This window comes from Propithecus coquereli, unplaced genomic scaffold, assembly GCF_000956105.1.
Source record: "Propithecus coquereli isolate 6110/MARCELLA unplaced genomic scaffold, Pcoq_1.0 Scaffold441, whole genome shotgun sequence".
Taxonomy (NCBI): domain Eukaryota; kingdom Metazoa; phylum Chordata; class Mammalia; order Primates; family Indriidae; genus Propithecus; species Propithecus coquereli.
Window position 1 is genome coordinate 2556431 of NW_012150186.1, and position 21190 is coordinate 2577620.

The 21190-nt window shown below is 41.2% G+C and overlaps 1 protein-coding gene and 1 pseudogene across 4 annotated transcripts in view; one reads left to right on the forward strand and one right to left on the reverse strand.

Moving 5' to 3' along the window:
• The window catches only part of CDK13 (cyclin-dependent kinase 13), a 115380-nt gene extending 103071 nt beyond the window's left edge, over positions 1-12309 (reverse strand). For all 3 annotated transcript variants that reach the window (XM_012654537.1, XM_012654535.1, XM_012654536.1), the window contains exon 1: positions 10475-12309. In XM_012654537.1, coding sequence (XP_012509991.1) covers positions 10475-11685 — 1211 coding nt within the window. In that variant the 5' untranslated portion in view covers positions 11686-12309. The remainder of the gene's footprint in view (positions 1-10474) is intronic.
• Positions 12310-17384: 5075 nt separating this feature from the next.
• On the forward strand, positions 17385-20439 carry LOC105818499 (annotated as a pseudogene). Its single transcript, XR_001137887.1, has 2 exons — positions 17385-17416; positions 19474-20439. The product of XR_001137887.1 is annotated as a 40S ribosomal protein SA pseudogene (transcript).
• Positions 20440-21190: the final 751 nt, after the last annotated feature.

Here is a 21190-nt window from a genome sequence, read left to right on the forward strand (position 1 = left end):
CTGTAAAGAGGAACAAGGAAATTTTGGGGTACAAAGGAAACATTCTATATCATGATCGTGATAATGGTTACACAAGTGCATCCATTTGTCAAAACTCATTCAACTGCACACTTAAAACTGGTAAATTTTAGTGTATGTAAATTATACCTCAATAAAAATGATTTGTTTTTAAAACACAAATGGATGAAACATGTTCAGTATACAGTCAGCCCTCATATTCATGGGGTCTGCATCTGTGGATTTAACCAACTAAGATCAAAAATATTTGGGAAAAAAAACTGCATCTGTACTGAACATGTAACAGACATTTTTACTTGTCATTATCCCCTGAACAATACAACAACCATCTACACAGCATTTACATTGTATTAGGTATTATAAATAATCTAAAGACAATTTAATGTATTTGGGAGGAAGTTCACAGGCTATATGCAAATACTAGGCCATTTTATATCAGAGACTTGAGCATCCTCAGATTTTGGTATCTGAGGGAGGTCCTGAAATCAATCCCCAACTGATATCAAAGGACAAATGCACCTAGAAGAGGAAGTAGGGGACCAGAAACCAGATACATCTAATTAATGCAACCCTGGATATAGTAAGTATTCACAAAGTCATCTCAGTGCTAAAGTCATTAAGAAAAATCACTTCTGAATGAGATTAATGAAGGTTTCATAGATAAAATAACACCTGAATAAAGGCTGGAAGAATGAACAAGTAAGACTAGCCAGAAGAAAGGATAGAAACTAAGACATAGGGGCTTATAATTCCATGTTTATAAAATAGTAAACAATCCAGTTAGTATTGTGATCAGGATATACAGCGAGACATTAAGAGTAGTTTGGGTTGGTTGGGTTGGAGAGCCTTAAATGCCCCATTCAAGAATTTGAGTGAGTAAAACCACAAAAGACCCGGAAGGGCCAAAGCAATCCTGAGCAAAAAGAACAAAGCTGGAGGCATCACACTACCTGATTTAAGAATCTACTACAAAGCTATAGTAATCAAAACAGTATGCTACTGGCATAAAAACAGACACATGAACCAATGGAATAGGATACAGAGCCCAGAAATAAACCCATGCATTTACAGTCTATTGATTTTCAACAAAGATGTCAAGAATATACAATGGGGAAAAGACAGCCTCCTGAATAAATGGCACTCGGAAAACAGGATATCCACATGCAGAAGAATGAAACTGGACCCTTATCTCATACCATATACAATACAAAAATCAACTGAAAATGGATTAAAGATTTGAACCTAAGACCTGAAACTATAAAACTACTAGAAGAAAACATAAGGGAAAAACTCCACAACATTGGTCTGGGCAAAGATCTCTTGGCTATAACCCCAAAAGCACAGCCAACAAAAGCAAAAATAAATAGGATTATATCAAATTAAAACGCTTTTGCACAGCAAAGGAAACAGTTAACAGAGTGAAGAGAAAACACATGGACTAGGAGAAAATATCTACAAACCATACAACCATCTGATATGGGGCTAATATTAAAAATACATAAGAAGCTAAAACAACAGAAAGAAAACAATGCAATTAAAAAAATGGGCAAAGGGCTTAAATGGACACTTCTCAAAAGAGGACCTACAAGTGGCCAACAGTTATATGAAAAAATGCTCATCATAAGTAATCATCAGGAAAATGCAAATTAAAACCACTATGAGCTATCAACCCACACCTTTTAGAATGGCTATTATCAAAAAGACAAAAGATAACATGTGTTGATGAAGGTGTAAAGAAAAGGGAACTCTTTTTTTTTTGAGACAGAGTCTCCCTCTGTTGCCCGGGCTAGAGTGAGTGCCGTGACATCATCCTAGCTCACAGCAACCTCAAACTCCTGGGCTCAAGCAATCCTTCTGCCTCAGCCTCCCGAGTAGCTGGGACTACAGGCATGCACCACCATGCCCGGCTAATTTTTTCTACATATATTTTTAGCTGTCCGATTAATTTCTTTCCATTTTTTGGTAGAGACGGTGTCTTGCTCTTGCTCAGGCTGGTCTCGAACTCCTGAGCTCAGAATGATCCGCCCGCCTCGGCCTCCCAGAGTGCTAGGATTACAGGCGTGAGCCACCGCGCCCGGCCCAAGAGAAGGGAACTCTTGTACTGTGTTAATGGGAATATAAATTAGTATATCCATTATGGAAAATAGTATGGAGGTTCCTCAAAAAAAAAAAACAAAAAAACAGAATTACCATATGATCCAGTAATCCCACTTCTGGGTATATATCCAAAGAAATTGAAATCAGTATGCCTAAAAGATAACTGCACTCCCATGTTCACTGCAGCATTATTCACAACTGCTAAGATACGGAAGCAACCTAGGTGTCCATCATTGGATGAATGGATAAAGAAAATGTGGCTCAGCTTTTAAAAAGAAGTAAATTCTGTCCTTTGTAATAGAAAGATAAATACCACATGATCTCACTTACATGTGGAATCTAAAAAAGTTTAAACCATAAAAATAGAGAGTAGAATGGTGATTACCAAAGGCTGGGGGACAGGGGTGGATGGAGAAAGGGGAGACACTGATGGAGGGGTACAATGTTTCAGTTTGGAGGAAGTTTTCAGTGATCTATTGCACAGAATGATGATTACCATAAATAGTGCACTGTAAATTTCAATATTGCTTAAAAGTGTAGATTTTTAGTATCTTCACCACAAAAAAAATAAGTATGTGAAGTGATAGATTTCTTAATTATCTTGATTTAATCACTCCACAATGTAAACATAAATCGAAACATCACACAGCATCCCATAAATATATAATTATTTGGGCCGGGCACGGTGGCTCACGCCTGTAATCCTAGCACTCTGGGAGGCCAAGGCGGGAGGGTCATTTGAGCTCAGGAGTTCAAGACCAGCCTGAGCAAGAGTGAGACCCCGTCTCTACTAAAAACAAATAAATAAATAAATAAATAAAAATTAAAAAAGAAAAAAAAGAAAATTGTCAATAAAAATAATTTTAAGAAAATAATTTAAATGTTTTATATAAAAATGATAAAATCAAAGTGGTATTTTTAAGATTAATTCGAATGCAGAAAACAAGAGGGGCTCAAAGAGGGAAAGTCCAAAAGCAAGGTGACCCAAGAGTAAGGCCCCAGAGTAGAGAGTTTCCAAAATAAATGAGTGAACTAAAGATCACTGCAAAAAGACTTACTGAACAAGCAATTCATTAGAACTGGGAGGGAGAAGAGATAAGTACTACTAAAGTTTTGACACTGGGTATCTTGTAGAAACCAGAAACTACTGCTATTTAAAACATATGTGCGCGCACACACACACACAGACAAATCAAAAATGTCTTAAAACATTACATAAATCAGGCTAAAAGACAAAAAGACAAACTTGTCAAAAATACTTGCTAATGCCACAAAAAAGTTAGCAATACACAAGCAACTTTTACAAATTAATAAGAAAAACAACAGAAAAGTCAATCAAGAAATTAGAGCATCCAATAAGCAGATGAAAATATATTTATCCTTACTAGATATTAAAGAAATGCAAATAAAAACAATAATGGAACATGTTACAACTCTAAGTGTTGGTCAAACTGAGGGAATGGGCACTCCCATGCTGCTGGGAAATATAAACTGGTAAAAGCCTTTGGAAGGGCAATTTGACTGTGTATCAAAATTACAAATATGTACACCATCTTTGACTCAACAATTTTACCCCTGGGAAATCCAATCTAGAGGAGATAATAGAACAAATGCACAAAAATATACCTGGTATATGTATATATATATATATATATATATACACACACACACACACACACACACATACACACACATACAAACACACACACAGCAAAAATAAAAACCTAAGCATTCGTCAAAGTAGATTTGGTCAAACAACTTGTGCTACACTTAACACAACAGAATACCAAGAGCTAACAGAAAGAATACATTGATTGTACTATGAAGTATGGGTACAAAATAGCATTGTAGTATTCCTCATTTATGTAAAATCGTAAGTCCCTTTGCATATATGCATAAAGAAGTCTAGAAAAATGTTCATCAAAATGTCAAGGGTGATCATCTCAGGTGGTTGGATTTAAGGGGACTTTTGATCTTTCACACTTCTTTGTACTAAGTGAAAATTTCTACCATGAGCCTCTATTATCTTTACAAACATGAAAAACAATAAAGAGCAGTATCATAAAAAGAAATGACTCCAAGAGAGGTGAAATAATTAATTTAATGTTAGATAAATTGAATTCAGAGTGTCAGTAAAATATCCCAGTGAAAGTGCCCCATGCAACTGAAAATGCAGAAACAAAAAGTGGGGAGACATGCAGCCCAACTACCACTTTCAGTTCCTCTTACTACTCCTTTCATTTCCATTTTATTTAAATTCCAGTTCTTACCTATATTTTATCCTCTAATTTACATCCATTTCATTTTCCAAATATATTATGAACAGTAGATTCTCACAAAATTTAGATGTGTAGAAATTCAAGGAACAAAATCACTGCAAACAAGTAATGATTCTGATTCTAGTCTGATACTTTTGCTTCCAACATTCACTTCAAAGCTTATAAATCTCCCTATATAAAACAAAGCCAACTCAAACTAAAAATAACAATAACAAAATGATATTTACAGAAAAAGTACAGAATAAGAGAAAAGGTTAAAATTATCTTAAATATGAATATTAAGCAATATGCACTTTCAATTGATTTTTCAGAAATAGCTACAAACTTTCAGAACTGTGCAATAAAAGCTTGACATACAGTCTGTTCAGAAAATTTCTCTCTTAAATGCAAACTCACAAAGAAAAACAGACCATCTTAATCAGTACAAGAGGGCAAATATAAGCACTAGGTATGAATTTATTCTATTCACACTAAAGTGACTCCCACCATCCTCTACTCATTCCATTAAAGTAGAAACTAGAAGAGGGAGGTTCTTAATTTCCTCCTTATAAATCAAAACGATTATTAATATTTGACCCATCCTATAGCATATGTGAACCAACATAGCAAGCAAGTTTAGAGATACAATTCAATTGGTATCTATGCAGACTGGTTTGCACTAATCTGTACAGAAAAATATATTTAAATAAAAACACCAATAATACATTTTGGAATGTGTTCTTCAGAAGCTTACAATCTAGCAGGGAAAACACAAATGTAGCCAGCCAAGTAATATCGGCATATCAAACAGAATTTTTAAAAGCCCTATAACAAAGATAAAGCAACATGCTGTGGGAACAAAGGAAAAGGAATTAACTTTTTCTAGATGGATGGAGAAAGGTTTCAAGATGGTGGGATTTCAGTTGATTTTGAATGCAAAGCTAGAGACAGAGAAGAAGAAAAGAGGGTTTGGAGTGTCTCTTACTATTTCAAGCTAAGAGAACAACAATGTAAAAATACAGAGAAATAAAAGTGCCTCTGAAAACAGAATTCTGATAGAATGGGGCCAGATCATAAAAGGCATGAACTGACAATACATCTTCAGTCTATATAATGGGAGTGATATGATCTAATGAAGATTTTAAGGAAATGCTCCTGATAACGAACTAGGAAGAAATGAATGGTCATGGTAGTAGGAAGTCTAACCAATTAAAAAGGATAGCCTAGTTCAAATTCTGAACCAGGGTGCTGGAAATGGAAAAGATGGAATTAAATATTAGTGTTACAGAAAAGAACTGTAATAAGGACTGAGTAGATGTAAATGTCAGGTAAAGTTTTATCAAAAAAGGAACAAAACACAAGGCTATCTTCTGAGAATGAAAGGAATGATTACAGCTTTGGAGACGTAAAATAGTAAATCTTAACTTCAATCCCCTTCTGAGGGTTTCTGCACTTATTCTAGTATCCTAAAGAAGTATCACAAATTTCATTCGTCTAGGGATAGTCATGACATTTCTATTAAGTATATATCAAATCAGTAGCATTTTATGAGTGACAGCTTTTTTTTATTCTGGAATATCTTCATTTCATGTACTTTTGAATATAGTTTTCAGGACAAAACACTAATCTGTAAGAAGGTACCCCATATACTACAATAGACAAGTTAATACTCATAATTTCACTTATTTATATCTAGGATCCACCCATCTTTTTCAGAGTCTCAGGTTCTTGGTATTACTCCATACTGAAAGCTTCTGCTACACTTCTTGCTGGAATGGAAAGACAAAGTAGAAAAGACATACAGAAGACTTAAACCTCCTCGATGTTCTTAAAAACTACAAATTAGTAAAAGACAAGTGAGCTGAAAGAATCTTTAGAATAACTCATCTTTAAAAATCCTTAAAATGCTGAACAAAAATAGCCAGGGAAGAGAAATTAACACATAAATACCCAAACAGGGGTTGAATTTCAGCAAAATAGGTCATTATGTGAGGTGGCCAGCTCCCTTGAATGTCAGATGAGGTTCAATATGCCTAATATTAAGAGCATGTACTTTAAGATTCAGCCTAGGGTTTGAATCCACACTGACCTTGGAACAAATCACTGAACTTTTTAGAGTTTCTATTTCCCAGTGTATCAATGAGAATGTTTCGAACTCACACAAGTTTGGGGGGTGAATGTATGTCAAGTATTTACCAATGCTCGGCACATAGTAAAACACTACAATCAGTACCATTCCCTCCCTTTCCTAAACAGCCCCTCTTTTCAATACACTCTCACATTTATTATAGGGCCAATCAACAAGATTATGTGATTTTCCACACCCCAACAGTCAAGTAGTAAAGAAAATATGGTATACAGATTACACGGGGGGAAAAGTAAAGCTAAAAAGGAAGTGAAGAAAAGAAATGCATGCACTGAGGACTGAAGATACAAATGAAGGCAAAGAGCAGGTTGTGAAGCAGAAGTCACTAGAATGAAGAGAATTTATTCTAGGATGTGACACCAAAAAAAAATCCTTATATCACGATTTCAGTACAATTTTGAATGTGTATGTATTTCCTTAAAAATATTTATATTGACAATTCATTATTTCCAGCTCTATGTGGGCTGGAAAAAGACCACACTATTTCATACTACACAACACATGGTCTTTATTAAATACTTACTTAAAGGAAGCATGTACTCTAGGCCCACAATAATATTTTGTATGCTCAGCAAACCCCATCATCCCTTCATTTAGCTATTCAACAATTATTTATTAAGAATATACTTGTGGGCCGGGCGCGGTGGCTCACGCCTGTAATCCTAGCACTTCGGGAGGCCAAGGCGGGCGGATTGTTTGAGCTCAGGAGCTCGAGACCAGCCTGAGCAAGAGCGAGACCCCGTCTCTACTAAAAAATAGAAAGAAATGATCTGGACAACTAAAAATATATGGAAAAAATTAGCCGGGCATGGTGGTGCATGCCTGTAGTCCCAGCTACTCGGGAGGCTGAGACAGGAGGATCGCTTGAGCCCAGGAGTTTGAGGTTGCTGTGAGCTAGGCTGACGCCACGGCACTCTAGCCCGGGCAACAGAGTGAGACTCTGTCTCAAAAAAAAAAAAAAAAGAATATACTTGTGCCAGATACAATGCTGGCCACTAGAAATACAATAGTGGGCTAGATAGGCCAGTTGCCTCCATGGAGCTCACAATCCAGCAGTCTATTCATTAAACATGAGCCCCCTACCACAATTACTATTAATAAATTCTAAAACTAAATAAAACTTTTTGCATTCGGCTGGACAATTGAGTTCAATTAATTGTTCCTAAACAGTAACAACACATCTGTTGTATTTACAAATCTTAAGTTTTCAATCAACTATTTAAGCTGTTAATTCTGGGCCCCACATTTTAAGCAGAACATTCAACAACCTAGATACAATGTGAAAAATCAGAAAACCATACTTTTTGAAAAATGAAAGTTTTTTGGCCTATAGAAGAAAAGACTCAGAAGACATGAAAACTGTCTTCATTTTTTTTTTTTTTTTTGAGACAGAGTCTCGCTTTGTTGCCCGGGCTAGAGTGAATGCCGTGGCTTCAGCCTAGCTCACAGCAACCTCAATCTCCTGGGCTGAAGCAATCCTCCTGCCTCAGCCTCCCGAGTAGCTGGGACTACAGGTATGCGCCACCATGCCCGGCTAATTTTTCTATACATATATATTTTTAGTTGTCCAGATCATTTCTTTCTATTTTTTAGTAGAGATGGGGTCTCGCTCTTGCTCAGGCTGATCTCGAACTCCTGACCTTGAGCGATCCACCCGCCTCGGCCTCCCAGAGAGTTAGCTGTCTTCACATTTTAAAGAGCCAGCATGTAAGTGTGCTCTGGACCATTCCAACGGGATAAACTTGGAGCAATGGGTAGAAGTGACATGGAGGTGATTTGTTTAGATATCTGAAGAACTCTAACAATCCAACCTATTCAACAATAATTCAATCACCTTATATTTCTGTAAGGCTGTACACTTTACAAAAGACAAATTTTCATTTGATTCTTGAAATAATAGAAATAATAATTTTTTAAAAAACCAAGTAGATCCCTGTTACAGGTCAGGAAACTCAGACTCCAAGGATCTTGCTAAGAAACTCGGCAAACCAAGACTAGAACTCAAGTCCCAAATCTAAAGGAACAGACTGCCTCAAAGTAACCTGCTTTCCACCTCTGGATGCACTCAGGCACATACCAAATGACCATCTATCAGCAATGTTGGCCAAGATATTCTAAAGTTTCTTCCAAATCCAATGCATCAGAAATAGTGGTGGCCAATATAAACCCCATGAAAAGATTCAGTAATTAATGACCCTCTAGAATGCAAGCTCCATGAGGGCAATGACTTGTCCTTTCTTCCTTGCTATCTTCCAGTACCTAACACAGTATCTGGCATACAGTATGTGCTCAAGAAATATGTGCTAAATATGAGTAGTTAATCCTACATACCACTACTATATAATATACATATAAAAAAATACATACCACTACCACTATAATAAAGAACGTTGCAAAAGAATCTAGCAACTAAAAAGCCTGATAAACACAAAATCCATTCTTAAAATTGCATCATATCCTTAAATTTGCTACCTAAAGTCCTGGAACTTAACCGAATTAGTTTGCAAAACAAATTCAATTGCAAAAAATACAAACCTTTTGGCAAACCTAAAATATTATAATTAAAACATAGTAAGTAAGTGAACAAGTTTTCAAAGATGATCGATATTCTTCATTTAAGGCATCAACTAGAACTTTAAGTGTGCTTCAACACTGTAAAAATGAAGAAATTTATACAACTGTTTTGGTATAAAGACAAACTCACACTCATAGCTCTGCACACATCACATCTTTACATTTACTGGGCTGACACTTTAAAGAGATTTGCTAATTTTATAGATGCATTCATGTATTGTATTGATATTCAACATAACGCTTACTTAGATATATTTAGCATCCACTTGGCATTGCTGAAAACTAAGACCAACAGGAAAATAAGAGTGATCCAAATGTCACGTTGCAATATCTTAACTATAGGGCCTTGAATTTCCAAACATGTGAAGGAGTATAAGAGCCCACAAAATATTGGAAAGTTGTTTTGAATTCACTTTGCTTAATGGATAAGTATACACCAAGGCACGCATTAGTATTTATTATAAGAAAGGAGTGACAATTACATACAAGTTTTACTCCAATTTAACTAAATTACAGTAAAGACTTCTGAACAAAGATACTGATATTCAAAAGTCTAGTTAAACTTAAAGTAAGCAGCTACAGGTTTATATTAGTATAAGAATGTACTAAGTTACACTTGGTTACACGGGGTTATACCAACGAGGTCTATGTTTTTAGCAACTGGGTCTCATCACAAACCAACAGAGAAACCACAACCCTGTCATTTCTTCTACTTTTTTTAAACTACAGCTTTAAAAGATCAGGTAAAAATACTATCCCACACAAGAAGATCACTAAAAGGGTATCTTCTGAATTTTAAACTATCAGCTTGCACATAAGCTTTTTTCACATGTTAAAACAATAAACCTTACAGAACGGCTGTTTTTCCCATGCCTGTATTAATCATATGAAATATTTGTAATCCATACCTAACTCTGACACCAGCACCTGATTCTGATTTCCCCGTACAATACTAGTCCCTAAGCTGCAGCCCATTTCTAAATCTCCAACAATGATGTCTCTTTACAAAACTTTCAAAATTAAGACAACTTAAACCACCTCTACTTTTACCCAAACTGTGCCGGAAAAGCAAAGAGCAGTTGAGAGACACCTGTTAATGTATTAATGCAACAAGTCCAAAACTTTGGATTTTTTCTTAGAAATCTTCCCTCCCGGAGCTAGAAAAGTTCGTCTGCCTAGTTGCTTTGTCCCTTCGACCCCCTCAAAGGTGTCACAGGGGCGCGAAAACGCCTCTCCCTACTTGAAGCCCTGTCTAAAGTTGTGTTCTCTAGTGTAGGTGGCGGACCTGGATGGTTTCAAGGAGTCTGAGCACCACTTTCCCTGCCTCCTGAGGAATTTGGCCAACGCAGCCAAAGCAAACGGACAGAACCGCGGGACTCACCTGAGCACTGGGCTGTAGGGGCTGCGGGAACGGCGCCAGCTGCTGCTGCTGTAAGGGCTGGGGGACACGTCGCCGCCCCGCTCGTAGGAGCTGTGGCGGCTGTAGCTGGGGGAGCGGCGGCGGCTGTAGGGGCTCGGGGAGCGCGGCAGCCGCCGAGAATAGGGGCTGCTGCCACCTCCTGCCGGGCTGGGGGACTTACGGCTCCTCAGGCTCTGGGAGGCCCTGTGGGACACCGGGCTGTCGTCCCGGCCTCCCAGCGGGCTCAAGGACCGCCGCCGCCTGTAGGCCTTGGGCTCGGTCTTGTCCTCCCGGTAGGCCTTGGGCGGCTCCTTGTAGGCCGAAGGCGGCTCCTTGGACGACTTAGTCCGGCTCCGGTGGGTCTTCAAGTCTCGGTCCTTGCGGCTGCTACTGCTGCTAGAGGTGGCCGAGGCGCTTTTCCGGCGGCCGCCGCTGCTGCTGCTACTGCCGCTCTTGGAGGCCTCGGCCCGTTCCTCGCCGCTGTGGCTGTGGCGGCTGCGGGACTTGGAGGCCTCGCTGCCCCCGCGCTGCCCATCCCGCCGCCGGTGCTCGCGGTGGCGCTCCTTACTGCGGCCGCTGCTGCTGCGGCGGTCCCGGCGGGGCCTGCGCTCCGACCCCTCCCCGCGCCGCTGGGTGCCGGAGGAGGAGGCCGGACTCCCGCCGCTACCCCCTGTTCCCCCGGCAGCCGTCGCCGCCGTTGCCGCGCTGGCCCCCCCCAGCAGCAGCCCCTGCTCGGACTGGGAGCTCACATCCTCGTATTCCACCAGCGGGGTCACACCCCCGCCGCTACTAGCACCGCCACCGCCGTCCTGCTGCGGCTGGGGCAGCGAGAAGACCCGACGCTTCTCCGCCTCCTGCCCGGCGCGGGGCCCGCGGCGCCGCTTCTGCCGCCCTCCTGCGCGCCTCTTGCCTCTCGCCAGCCGCTTGACCTCCAGAGGGGGGCCCGGGCTGAAGCAAGAGGAGGAGGCCGCGGCGGCGGCGGCTGCGGCGGCGGCCGTGCCGGGAGCAGCCAGGAAGAGCAGAGGCGGCGGGGGCGGCGGCGGTTGCAGGAGCTGCGGCTGCAGGAGCGGCAACAGCAGCGGCGGCTGCTGAGGGGACAGGAATCGCCTGCGCTTGCGGCGTTCCTCCAACTTCTTCTCCGCCCAGCTCAGGCCCCCGCCTCCCCCCAGCGCCGTGTCCGAGCTGCTCGGCATCGCCTAGAGCCCGCCGCAAAGCGCGGCGCGGGTGCGGCCTCCTCCCGGGTCAGATCCTGGCCATCTCCTCCGCCGGAAACGGGAACAGCGGCCGCGGCGGAGGGACACCGAGCACCAGGGCCGGCCGGGAGACGCGCCACGATAATCCGGGTTGGGACTCGGGTCCCTGGGTTCCAGGTCACAGTGGGGTATGCAGCGGCCTCCGGGCCTGAGGGAAGGAAGAATCCAGGCAGCAGAGCTCCCGATCGCGCTCGTCGTCCTATCCTCCGCAGCAAAAACACCAGATGCGCCCGGCGCTGACCTGCGGGGGAGTCCGGAGTCCTCCAAGTGCCCCCAGGGGTGGGGGAGCGGCCTCGGCCGCCCTCTTGGCTCCTGCAGCGCAACGCGGAAGTACCACCTTCGTCGCCGCTTCACTCCATCGCGCCCCGACGTTGGGTGCGAGTTGAGGGGAGGGGAGTGGGCGAGACAACAACACGCCTCCGCCGCCTCCTCCTTCGCGTCGACGTCGTCCTCCTGTGGTGGCGGCGACACACCGCAGGCGCCTCGGAAGTGGCCTGGGCCTGACAACAACTCCCGGCCTAGGGCCTCGCGCACTCTACGGCCCTCGAGGATGGGCGGCGGGGCGGGGCGAGGCGGGGGCGACCAGGCTGCGGCTCACGGTTAGGGCAGCGAGTGTGCGGGGCTGGGCGGGGGGCTGTTTCCGGGGAGATGGGGGTGGGGGGCGTTTCTGAGTCTGTGGCGGTGGGCACGGGCCCTGACTTTCTTCTTCCTTCGCCGCCGCCGCAAGCAGAGGTGACGGAGCTACCCCTTTCCTCCGCTCCCCCCTCCACGAGGAGGCTTCTGGTGTGCGCGGCCGGACCCGGTTTGCTCCTCCCCTTCCCTCTCCGCTCCTCGTCAGGAGGAGGGAGGGCGACGGGACTTGCTGGTTGGACCCTAACCTCCACAACCCCTCCTTCTTTCCTCGCTCTTTCGGCTTTTCGCCCCTCGGACCTGACGCAAGGCCGAGAGCGCGCACGCACGTCACGCTCAGAGAATGCCGGAGATGAGTGGTGGCGGGGGCAAGGGAGGCGGGAACAAAGTTGCCGCGCACTAGCGTGCTCGCTCCCGCCAGGGACCGGCCGTCCGCACCGGAAGTGGCGTACATAGAAACTGCTCCGCTTCCGGCGAGGGTGGGACTGTGTGTGAAGAAGGGTTAAAGAAAGGAGAGGATCGGTGCGCCGCCCACTGCTGTCGCTTGAGACTCTCCAGTGATGGCACGCCCGTCTTGCCTGTTGCTTGCGTCCAGCGCGCTATGCCGGCTCTGGCTCTGCGTAGACGCCTCACTGCCTGCCTGTTGAGTGAAAGGTCACGGCGAGAACAAGAATCTATGGAGACTCTGAGAGAAATAATGCTATTAGTGGCCTTCTAGGCCGGGCAATCACCCCCATCGTCTACCCTCAGGCAAGCCTCGGGATTGGATCAGCTGTGAGGAGAGAGGGTAGTTCTCAAACAGGGAGGAGTTGGCGTTAGTTACCTTAAACTTGTCTCACGTACACCACAGTTCGAGGCCCCATCTTATCCTAAAAACACTTGGGATCACAGCTAACACTGTTTACTAAAAAAAAAAAAAAAAAAAAGCCTTAAATCATTCTGAAGAATAAGTGGAATGTCAAAAGGGACTACCGAAAATCCCAGAATATACCAGGGGCCTTGAAATCAAAACATCTTGTTCGAATGAGGGCTGCCCTTTTGGTACTCCACCGACTTTCACCTTAATATCTAAATCTCTGGGGCTGCCAAACATAGCTATATAGTGATTTCATATCTCATTTCTTGCCATAGGAATGCCCTTCAGTTAAAGACTGGGCGTTCAGGATAATTAGATTAAAATCTAAATGGCTTATTGGCTTTTAGTATGGTTGGAAAGAAAAGCTAAACAGTATGTTCAATGGCTACATATAGTCACCCTTTGCAAGTTTATTCGTTCAGATTATTGATTCGTAATTCTTAAGCACTTGGTATCCATCATTCATACCTTAGTGTAAAGCGTTTTAGTAGGCTTGACATCACCATGGCCTTGGACTGATCTAAGCTAAGATCTGACTTCACTGACAGAATACAAAGGGTGTTTGTTGAAGGATAAAGAAAGAGGCAAAGGAATAGGTAATCTCCAAAGTGAGCATTTCCTAGGAGAGCAGGCCTGGGTGGGCCACACAGTTGGGCCTTCTGTGCAACCAAAAAAAAGTGGAAAGGGCATTGGGGAAGTCAATAGAAAAGAAGGAGGCAGGGTCACTAAAACAAATTTGTCCTTGGCAGTGTTGCTGAGTGAAGGTCCTATAGCCAGCCTCCTACTAAAAACTAGTTGGCAGGTGGCTGTTTCCGAAAAATAGGATCAACCTGCTCCATCATCCTGCATTTGAAAACCTGGAATAACAAAGAGAGCAAAATAAGAGGTTTATCTAGCAGCTCCCCACATGTGTAACCAGTTCTACTTGAGAATGTCATCTTCTATCTTAAACTTGCAAATAAAACTTGATCCATGGTAAATGAATAGTTCCCAATCCATACTGCGAACAGCAAGCATGTACTAAAATACTTTTAGTGGGGTTCTACCATCCGTGTTTCCTCAAAGTTTCCATGGGGGTGTAAATGAAGCATTTTGAGCTCTCCAAAGACACCCACCCACATGCCTTGAAATGCTAATAATTGGGAATCAAACTCCAAAAAATGGATATGACCTTTAAATAAGAAGCCGTCTGTTTCTATAAGCCTAACTGCTTGCCTACATAAAAAGAGATTTGAAATTGCCATTTGAGACTATATTTTTTATTTTGCTGTTTGTGTGTTTTGTGTGCATTTTATGTTTCTGTATTTATTGCCTCCTGGCTTTAACAAAAAACTCAGGTGGTAAGTTTTTTGCTTCCTTTGTTTATTTGACAAGTCGTATCATAGTATATCAGATTTTTTCTTTTCTTTTTTTTCTTTTTGAGACAGAGTCTCCTTCTGTCACCCTGGGTAGAGAGTACAGTGACATCATCATAGCTCACTGCAACCTCAAACTCCTGGGCTCAAGTGATCCTCCTGCCTCAGCCTCCTGAGTAGCTGGCACTACAGGCCTGCCACCACGATGTCCAGCTAATTTTTCTATTTTTAGGAGAGACAGGGTCTCTTGCTCAGGCTGGTTTTGAACTCCTGAGCTCAAGCACTCCTCTTTCCTGGGCCTCCCAGAGTGCTAGGATTATAGGCATGAACCACCATGCCTGGCAATATCAGCTAGTCCTAACGTGTGGTCTGATACTAAGACCCTTTCAATGGATCTGTATGGTTAAAACTGTTTTCATCATAATAATAAGGCATAATTTATCTTTTTCATTCTCATTCTCTCTTGAATGTAGGTGAAGTTTTCCAGAGGCAACGTGACACATACATATGACATCATCATTCTGATGGCTGATGGAATGTGTGCTTGTGTGTTCTTATGTTCTCTAGAATGTTCTAAGGTAACAGGTTTCTGAAATGTGTAAACATTTGGAATACTGCATAGCTCAGTGAACCAGTATTTTCCAAATGACCAATGGATGGAATAAAAGATTCACTGCAAGTACAAGACAGACTGATGGGTTTTAATATAACAATACAAAAAGTTCATTGATGTGATTTCATATTCCACTGTGCAACTAACTTTTAAGAAATTACCATTGAGTTTTGGTATAGTATCAAAGAATAACCATAATTATCTGAAAAGGCTATTAAAATACTCCCCTTTTTTTCTACAACATATCTTATATATTCCACCAAAGTAATGTAGTGCAACAAATTGCATAAAAAGGCAGATATAAGAATCCTTTTCAATTCTGTTAAACCAGGCAATAAATCTGCAGAAAGGTAAAACAACCCTCTTCTCTAAATCATTTTTTTTGTATAGCTACTTTCATTTGAATGTGTTATTTGTGGATTTTTTGTTTGTTTTGAGACAGAGTCTCACTCTCACCCCTGGTAGAGTGCAGTGGAGTCATCATAGCTCACTGCAACCTCAAACTCCTGGGATCAAGTAATCCTCCTGCCTCAGCCTCCAAGTAGCTGGGACTACAGGTACGTGCCACGACACCTGGCTAATTTTTCAATTTTTAGTAGATACGGGGCCTCGCTCTTGCTCAGGCTGGTCTCAAACTCCTGAGCTCAAGCGATCTTCCCACCCCGGCCTCCCAGAGTGCTAAGATTGCAGGCATGAGCCACCGTGCCCTGCTATTTGTGTTAATGTATGATGGAGTTATTATTATTTTAAATAAGTGAATATTCTTTTAATTTTCATTTCTAATATGGTAAATATCAATAAATATACCTCATATAAACAGAAGTTCTTCGTGATCTTTACAAATTTTTAAGAGTTTAAAGGGCCTCAGGCCAAAATGTTTGCCAAATGGTATACTAAATAGTAAAAATTCTGATTCTCCCCATCATGCTTCTAATGGTACAAACAGTTCACAATGGAAAGAACAAATAGGATATGCACTATCATTCCAGAATTTTCCTCATAACTAGGAAATTCTGCAGTGTCTGCCAACATTGTTCCTCCTTTAGAGAGGTTGGTTGTTTGACTTATAATTAAGGTTTTTCTCAGTCTTAAAAAAAATTTAAACTCATTTCAGCCCTCTACTTTCCATCATAAAGAAGAATATCAAGTGCATTATAGTTGTGAGGCACAGTGGCTCATGTCTCTAATCCCTGGGAGGCTGAGGCAGGAGGAACACTTGAGGCCAAGAGCTTGAGACCAGCTTGGGCAATATAGTGAGACCCTGTCTCTACAAAAAATTTTAAAAATTAGGCAGACCTGGTGGTGTGTGCCTGTGGTCCCAGCTACTTGGGAGGCTGAGGCAGGAGGATCACTTAAGCCTAGAAGTTTGAGGCTGTAGTGAACTATGATCACATCACTGCACTCCAGCCCAGGCAATAGAGTGAGATCCTGTCTACAAAGAAAAAAAAAAAAGCATATTATCATTAAAAGAAAGTAGAGCAAAATGAGACAATGAAGCTTTTAAATTTTTAAATTCAGTAATGAAAACAGAGTAGTATTTATTGACTATCTAATGTGTGTCAGGCTCTGTGCTACGTGCTTTATATTTATTTTCTCATTTAATCTGCTCAACAGTGCCTAGAAACTACTCCTGGGTTTGCCTAGGGTAGTCCAGGTTTATGCCATTTGTTCAAGCATAATTACCTATTTATAGTAATAGTGGAGTTAACTTCTAGCAGTCTTCCTATATGGATTCTCTCTTGATTATAAGTGACATTACACTGTTTTTGTTGGGAGTATAAATGTGCCTAGCTAAAAACTACATCTCCCAACATTCCTTGCAGATGAGATGTGACCATTGGTTCCTGCCAATGAAGTGGAAGTGGAAGCTGTTGGATGAAACTTCTGGAAATGTTTTTTCAAATGGAAGGTCAGTTTTGTTGATCTGTGCCTTTTGCCCTTCACCCTTACTTTTCTTTACATCTGGGACTCAAATGCAGTACTGTAGTTTGAGCAGCCATCCTGTGATGACAAAAGAACAAACACAAGCTAAGGATGGCTAGGTAGAAGATAGGAAGGCCTGACTCCCTGGGGACATGGATCCACCAAACCAACCCTGGACTAAAAAAGAAATATAAAACTGTTAATGTATTTAAGCCACTGCTTTTTCCAATTTTATTACAGCCAAATTCCTAAGTATTACAATATGACTGCAAGTCCCTCCCCCCCACTTCCATGGTAGATGTCGTTAATTAATGTCAGCACTCCTTTGTGTTCATCCTAAATATAGCCTCAGAATCCTTTACACAAAATGATCAGGCATTCATTACCGATAGATCAGGGTTGATACCAGCATTTTAATTATTTTTCATGCCTGTCCTGGAGTAATTTTTGTGATTATTTGGAGAATTGTCCAAAAACTTAGGACTCATGTTCTATCCCCAAACCACATGTTACAGTTACATTGTACTAGTTATGCTTTAGTCATAGAGATAAATCAGTACATTGAATTATGTCAGAATTTGAAAGAAACATTTTATTGGAATAAATATTTTGTTAATCGTCAGTTTTATAAGAATGTTTATGTATTCTTAAGAGATAGATATTCAGGAATATTTGGAAGTTCAACTACAGAACAAAAATACTTCAAGTTACTAATTATATCAATAGATTTGACAGAAAACATAAACAAATATGAACAATTCATCTGTTTTGTTAAAATTTCTCGTAGGTAGTCATTAACATTTGAAAATACGCTGTTGATACAATTAAACATACAAATGGCCAAAAGCACATGAAAAGATGTTCAATATCATTATCCACTATGGTAATAATTTCTTTAAAACTGACAATGTAAATTTTATTTCATTTAGATAACATTACAATAAAAGTATTAGAATCAGCATTTAAGGATTGATTTACCCTTAAATTTATGATCAGTTGATTTTGAACAAGGATGCCAAGACAATTCAATGGGGAAGAATCATCTTTTCAGCAAATGGTGCTGGGACAACTGGATATTAACATGCAAAAGAATGAAGTCGGACCCCAAATTATACCATATAAAAAATAAACTCAAAATGGATCAGAGACCTAAATATAAGAGCTAAAACTGTAATACTCTGAGAAGTAAACACAGAAATAAATCTCTGCAACTTTGGGTCACACAAAACCTTCTCAGATACCAGAAGCACACATGACAAAAGGAAAAATAGATAAACTGGACGTCCTCAAAATTAAAAACCTTTTTTTGTGATTGAAATGACACCATTGAGAAAGTCAAAAGACAACTCATAAATATTTGCAAATTACATATCTAATACAAGAGACTTGTATCCAGAATATAAAAAGAACTCCTACAGCTGAGTGATTGAAAAATAAATAAACCAATTTAAAAAATGGTAAAAGGGTTATGCAGGATGAATAAGTTCTAGAGCTCTAATGTATAGCACAGTGTCTGTAATTAATAATCCTGTATTGTATCCTTGAAATTTGCTAAGAGGTTAGATCTTAAGGGTTACCAAAACAATTACTAAAACCAAAAAAAATTTAGGATGTAAGTACACATTTCTCCAAAGAAGACATACAAATGGCCAAAAGCACATGAACAGATGCTCAACATCATTATCCACTATGAAAATTCAAATCAAAACCACAATGAGATGCCATTTCAAATACCAGGATGATTATAATCAATAGACAAGTTTTGTTGAGGATATAGAGAAATTGGAACCTTCATTCATTGCTGATGGAAATGTAAAAATGGTGCAGCTACTTTGGAAAACACTTTAGCAGTTCCTCAAAATGCTAAATGTAGAATTTCCATATGACCCAGCAATCTCATTCCTAGGCATATACCCATGAGATATGAAAACATGTTAACGCAACATGTACATGTTTATAGCAGCATAGTTCATAATAGGCAAAAAGTGGAAACAACCCAAATGTCCATCAGCTGATGAACGGATAACAAAATGTGGCATATCCATACAGTGGAATATTGTTCAGCAGTAAAAAAGAATGACTTTCTGATACATGCTATAACATAGATGAACCTTGAAAACATGCTAAGTGAAAGAAGCCTGAGTTTCTTTCTTTTAATCATCACCTGAGGTACAAAGCAGATGGTATTGTTACCATTTAACAGATGAGGAAAATAAAGCTCAAAGAGATTGAGCTCCCTACAGCCACATAAACAATAATGTGAAACTGGGATTTCAACATATTCTAAAGACCAATAAAAACACTTTTTTAAAAGTGTTAAAGTCTTGATCTGTATCCCTTTTCCACTGTAGTGTACTCAGTAATCATACAAATACTTTTCATATTCCCTTTTCCCTTTCTGTCTTTGTGCCTGGCCTTCTTCCTGGAGCCCTTGACATCCTGCAAATGAAGGAGGAGGACGTCCTCAAATTCCTTGCAGCAAGGTCCCACTTAGGTGGCACCAACCTTGACTTCCAAATGGAACAGTACATCTACAAAAGGAAAAGTGATGGCATCTACATTGTAAATCTGAAGAGGACCTGGGAGAAGCTTCTGTTGGCAGCTCGTGCCATTGTTGCCATTGAAAACCCTGCTGATGTCAGTGTCATATCCTCCAGGAATACTGACCAGCGAGCTGCGCCGAAGTCTGCTGCTGCTGCTGGTACCACTCCTAGTGCTGGTGTTTCACTCCCGGAACCTTCACTAACAGATCCAGGCAGCATTCCAGGAGCCACGTCTTTTGGTGGTTACTGACCCCAAGGCTGACCACCAGCCTCTCACAGAGGCGTCTCATGTTAACCTGCCCACCGTTGCTCTGTGTAACTCAGATTCTCCTCTGCGTTATGTGGACACTGCCATCCCAGGCAACAACAAGGGAGCTCACTCAGTGGGTCTGATGCCGTGGATGTTGGCCCGGGAAGTTTTCCGCATGCATGGCACCATCTCCCGTGAACACCCGTGGGAGGTCATGCCTGACCTCTACTTCTACACAGATCCTGAAGAGATTGAAAAGGAAGAGCAGGCTGCCGCCAAGAAAGCTGTGACCAAAGAGGAATTTCAGGGTGAATGGACGGCTCCAGCTCCTGAGCTTGTTGCTACTCAACCCCAGGTTGCAGACTGGTCTGAGGGCACGCTGGTGCCTCTGTGCCTATTCAGCAGTTCCCCAGGGAAGACTGGTCTGCAGCTCCCACTGCTCAGGCCACTGAATGGGTGGGAACAACCACTGAGTGGTCCTAAGTTCTCCCACAAACTCTTAAACAAGATGGAAATACGGTTGATGGAAAATAAACATGAGTTTCTAAAAATTGAAAAAAAATTTTTTTATATTACTGTTAATTGAAATTATGGTTCAATCGATTAATAGAAGACATTTTTATGGCAGCATATATGATAGTCTTTTATCAATAAAAGACTTTACAGCAAAAAGGTAATTATCCTATTATATTACGATAAAATTATGTGAGAGAAATGGAATGGAAACAACAATTCAAAGAGAAAAAGGAGCATTGTAAAATTCTCCCTATTAAAGAAGGTTGATGTCATTTTTCTGAAAGAATAATAGTGGACACCAAATTGCTATAGTTTGAGTCTCTTCCATGCATAAACACAAGAGTGATACAATTATATTGCTAAATGTTAAATTTATAATATAAGAACAAATTGTATGCTTTACAACTATTTACATTTATAATAAAAAATCTTGAATGTCAACTTAGTGTGTAAAGATAATAGCCTTTCAAAATTATTTTAGGATCAAGCTTAACGCTAAAACTTGAAAAAAGTGAAAACAAACAAACAAAAAAACCACAAAATTATTTTAGGAAATACAAGGCAAAAAAACACGCCTGTAATCCTAGCACTCTGGGAGGCCGAGGCGGGCGGATCGTTTGAGCTCAAGAGTTCGAAACCAGCCTGAGCAAGAGCGAGACCTCCCCCCCCGCCCCCCGCCCCCGGTCTCTACTAAAACAATAGAAAGAAATTAGCTGGACAACTAAAAATATATAGAAAAAATTAGCCGGGCATGGTGGC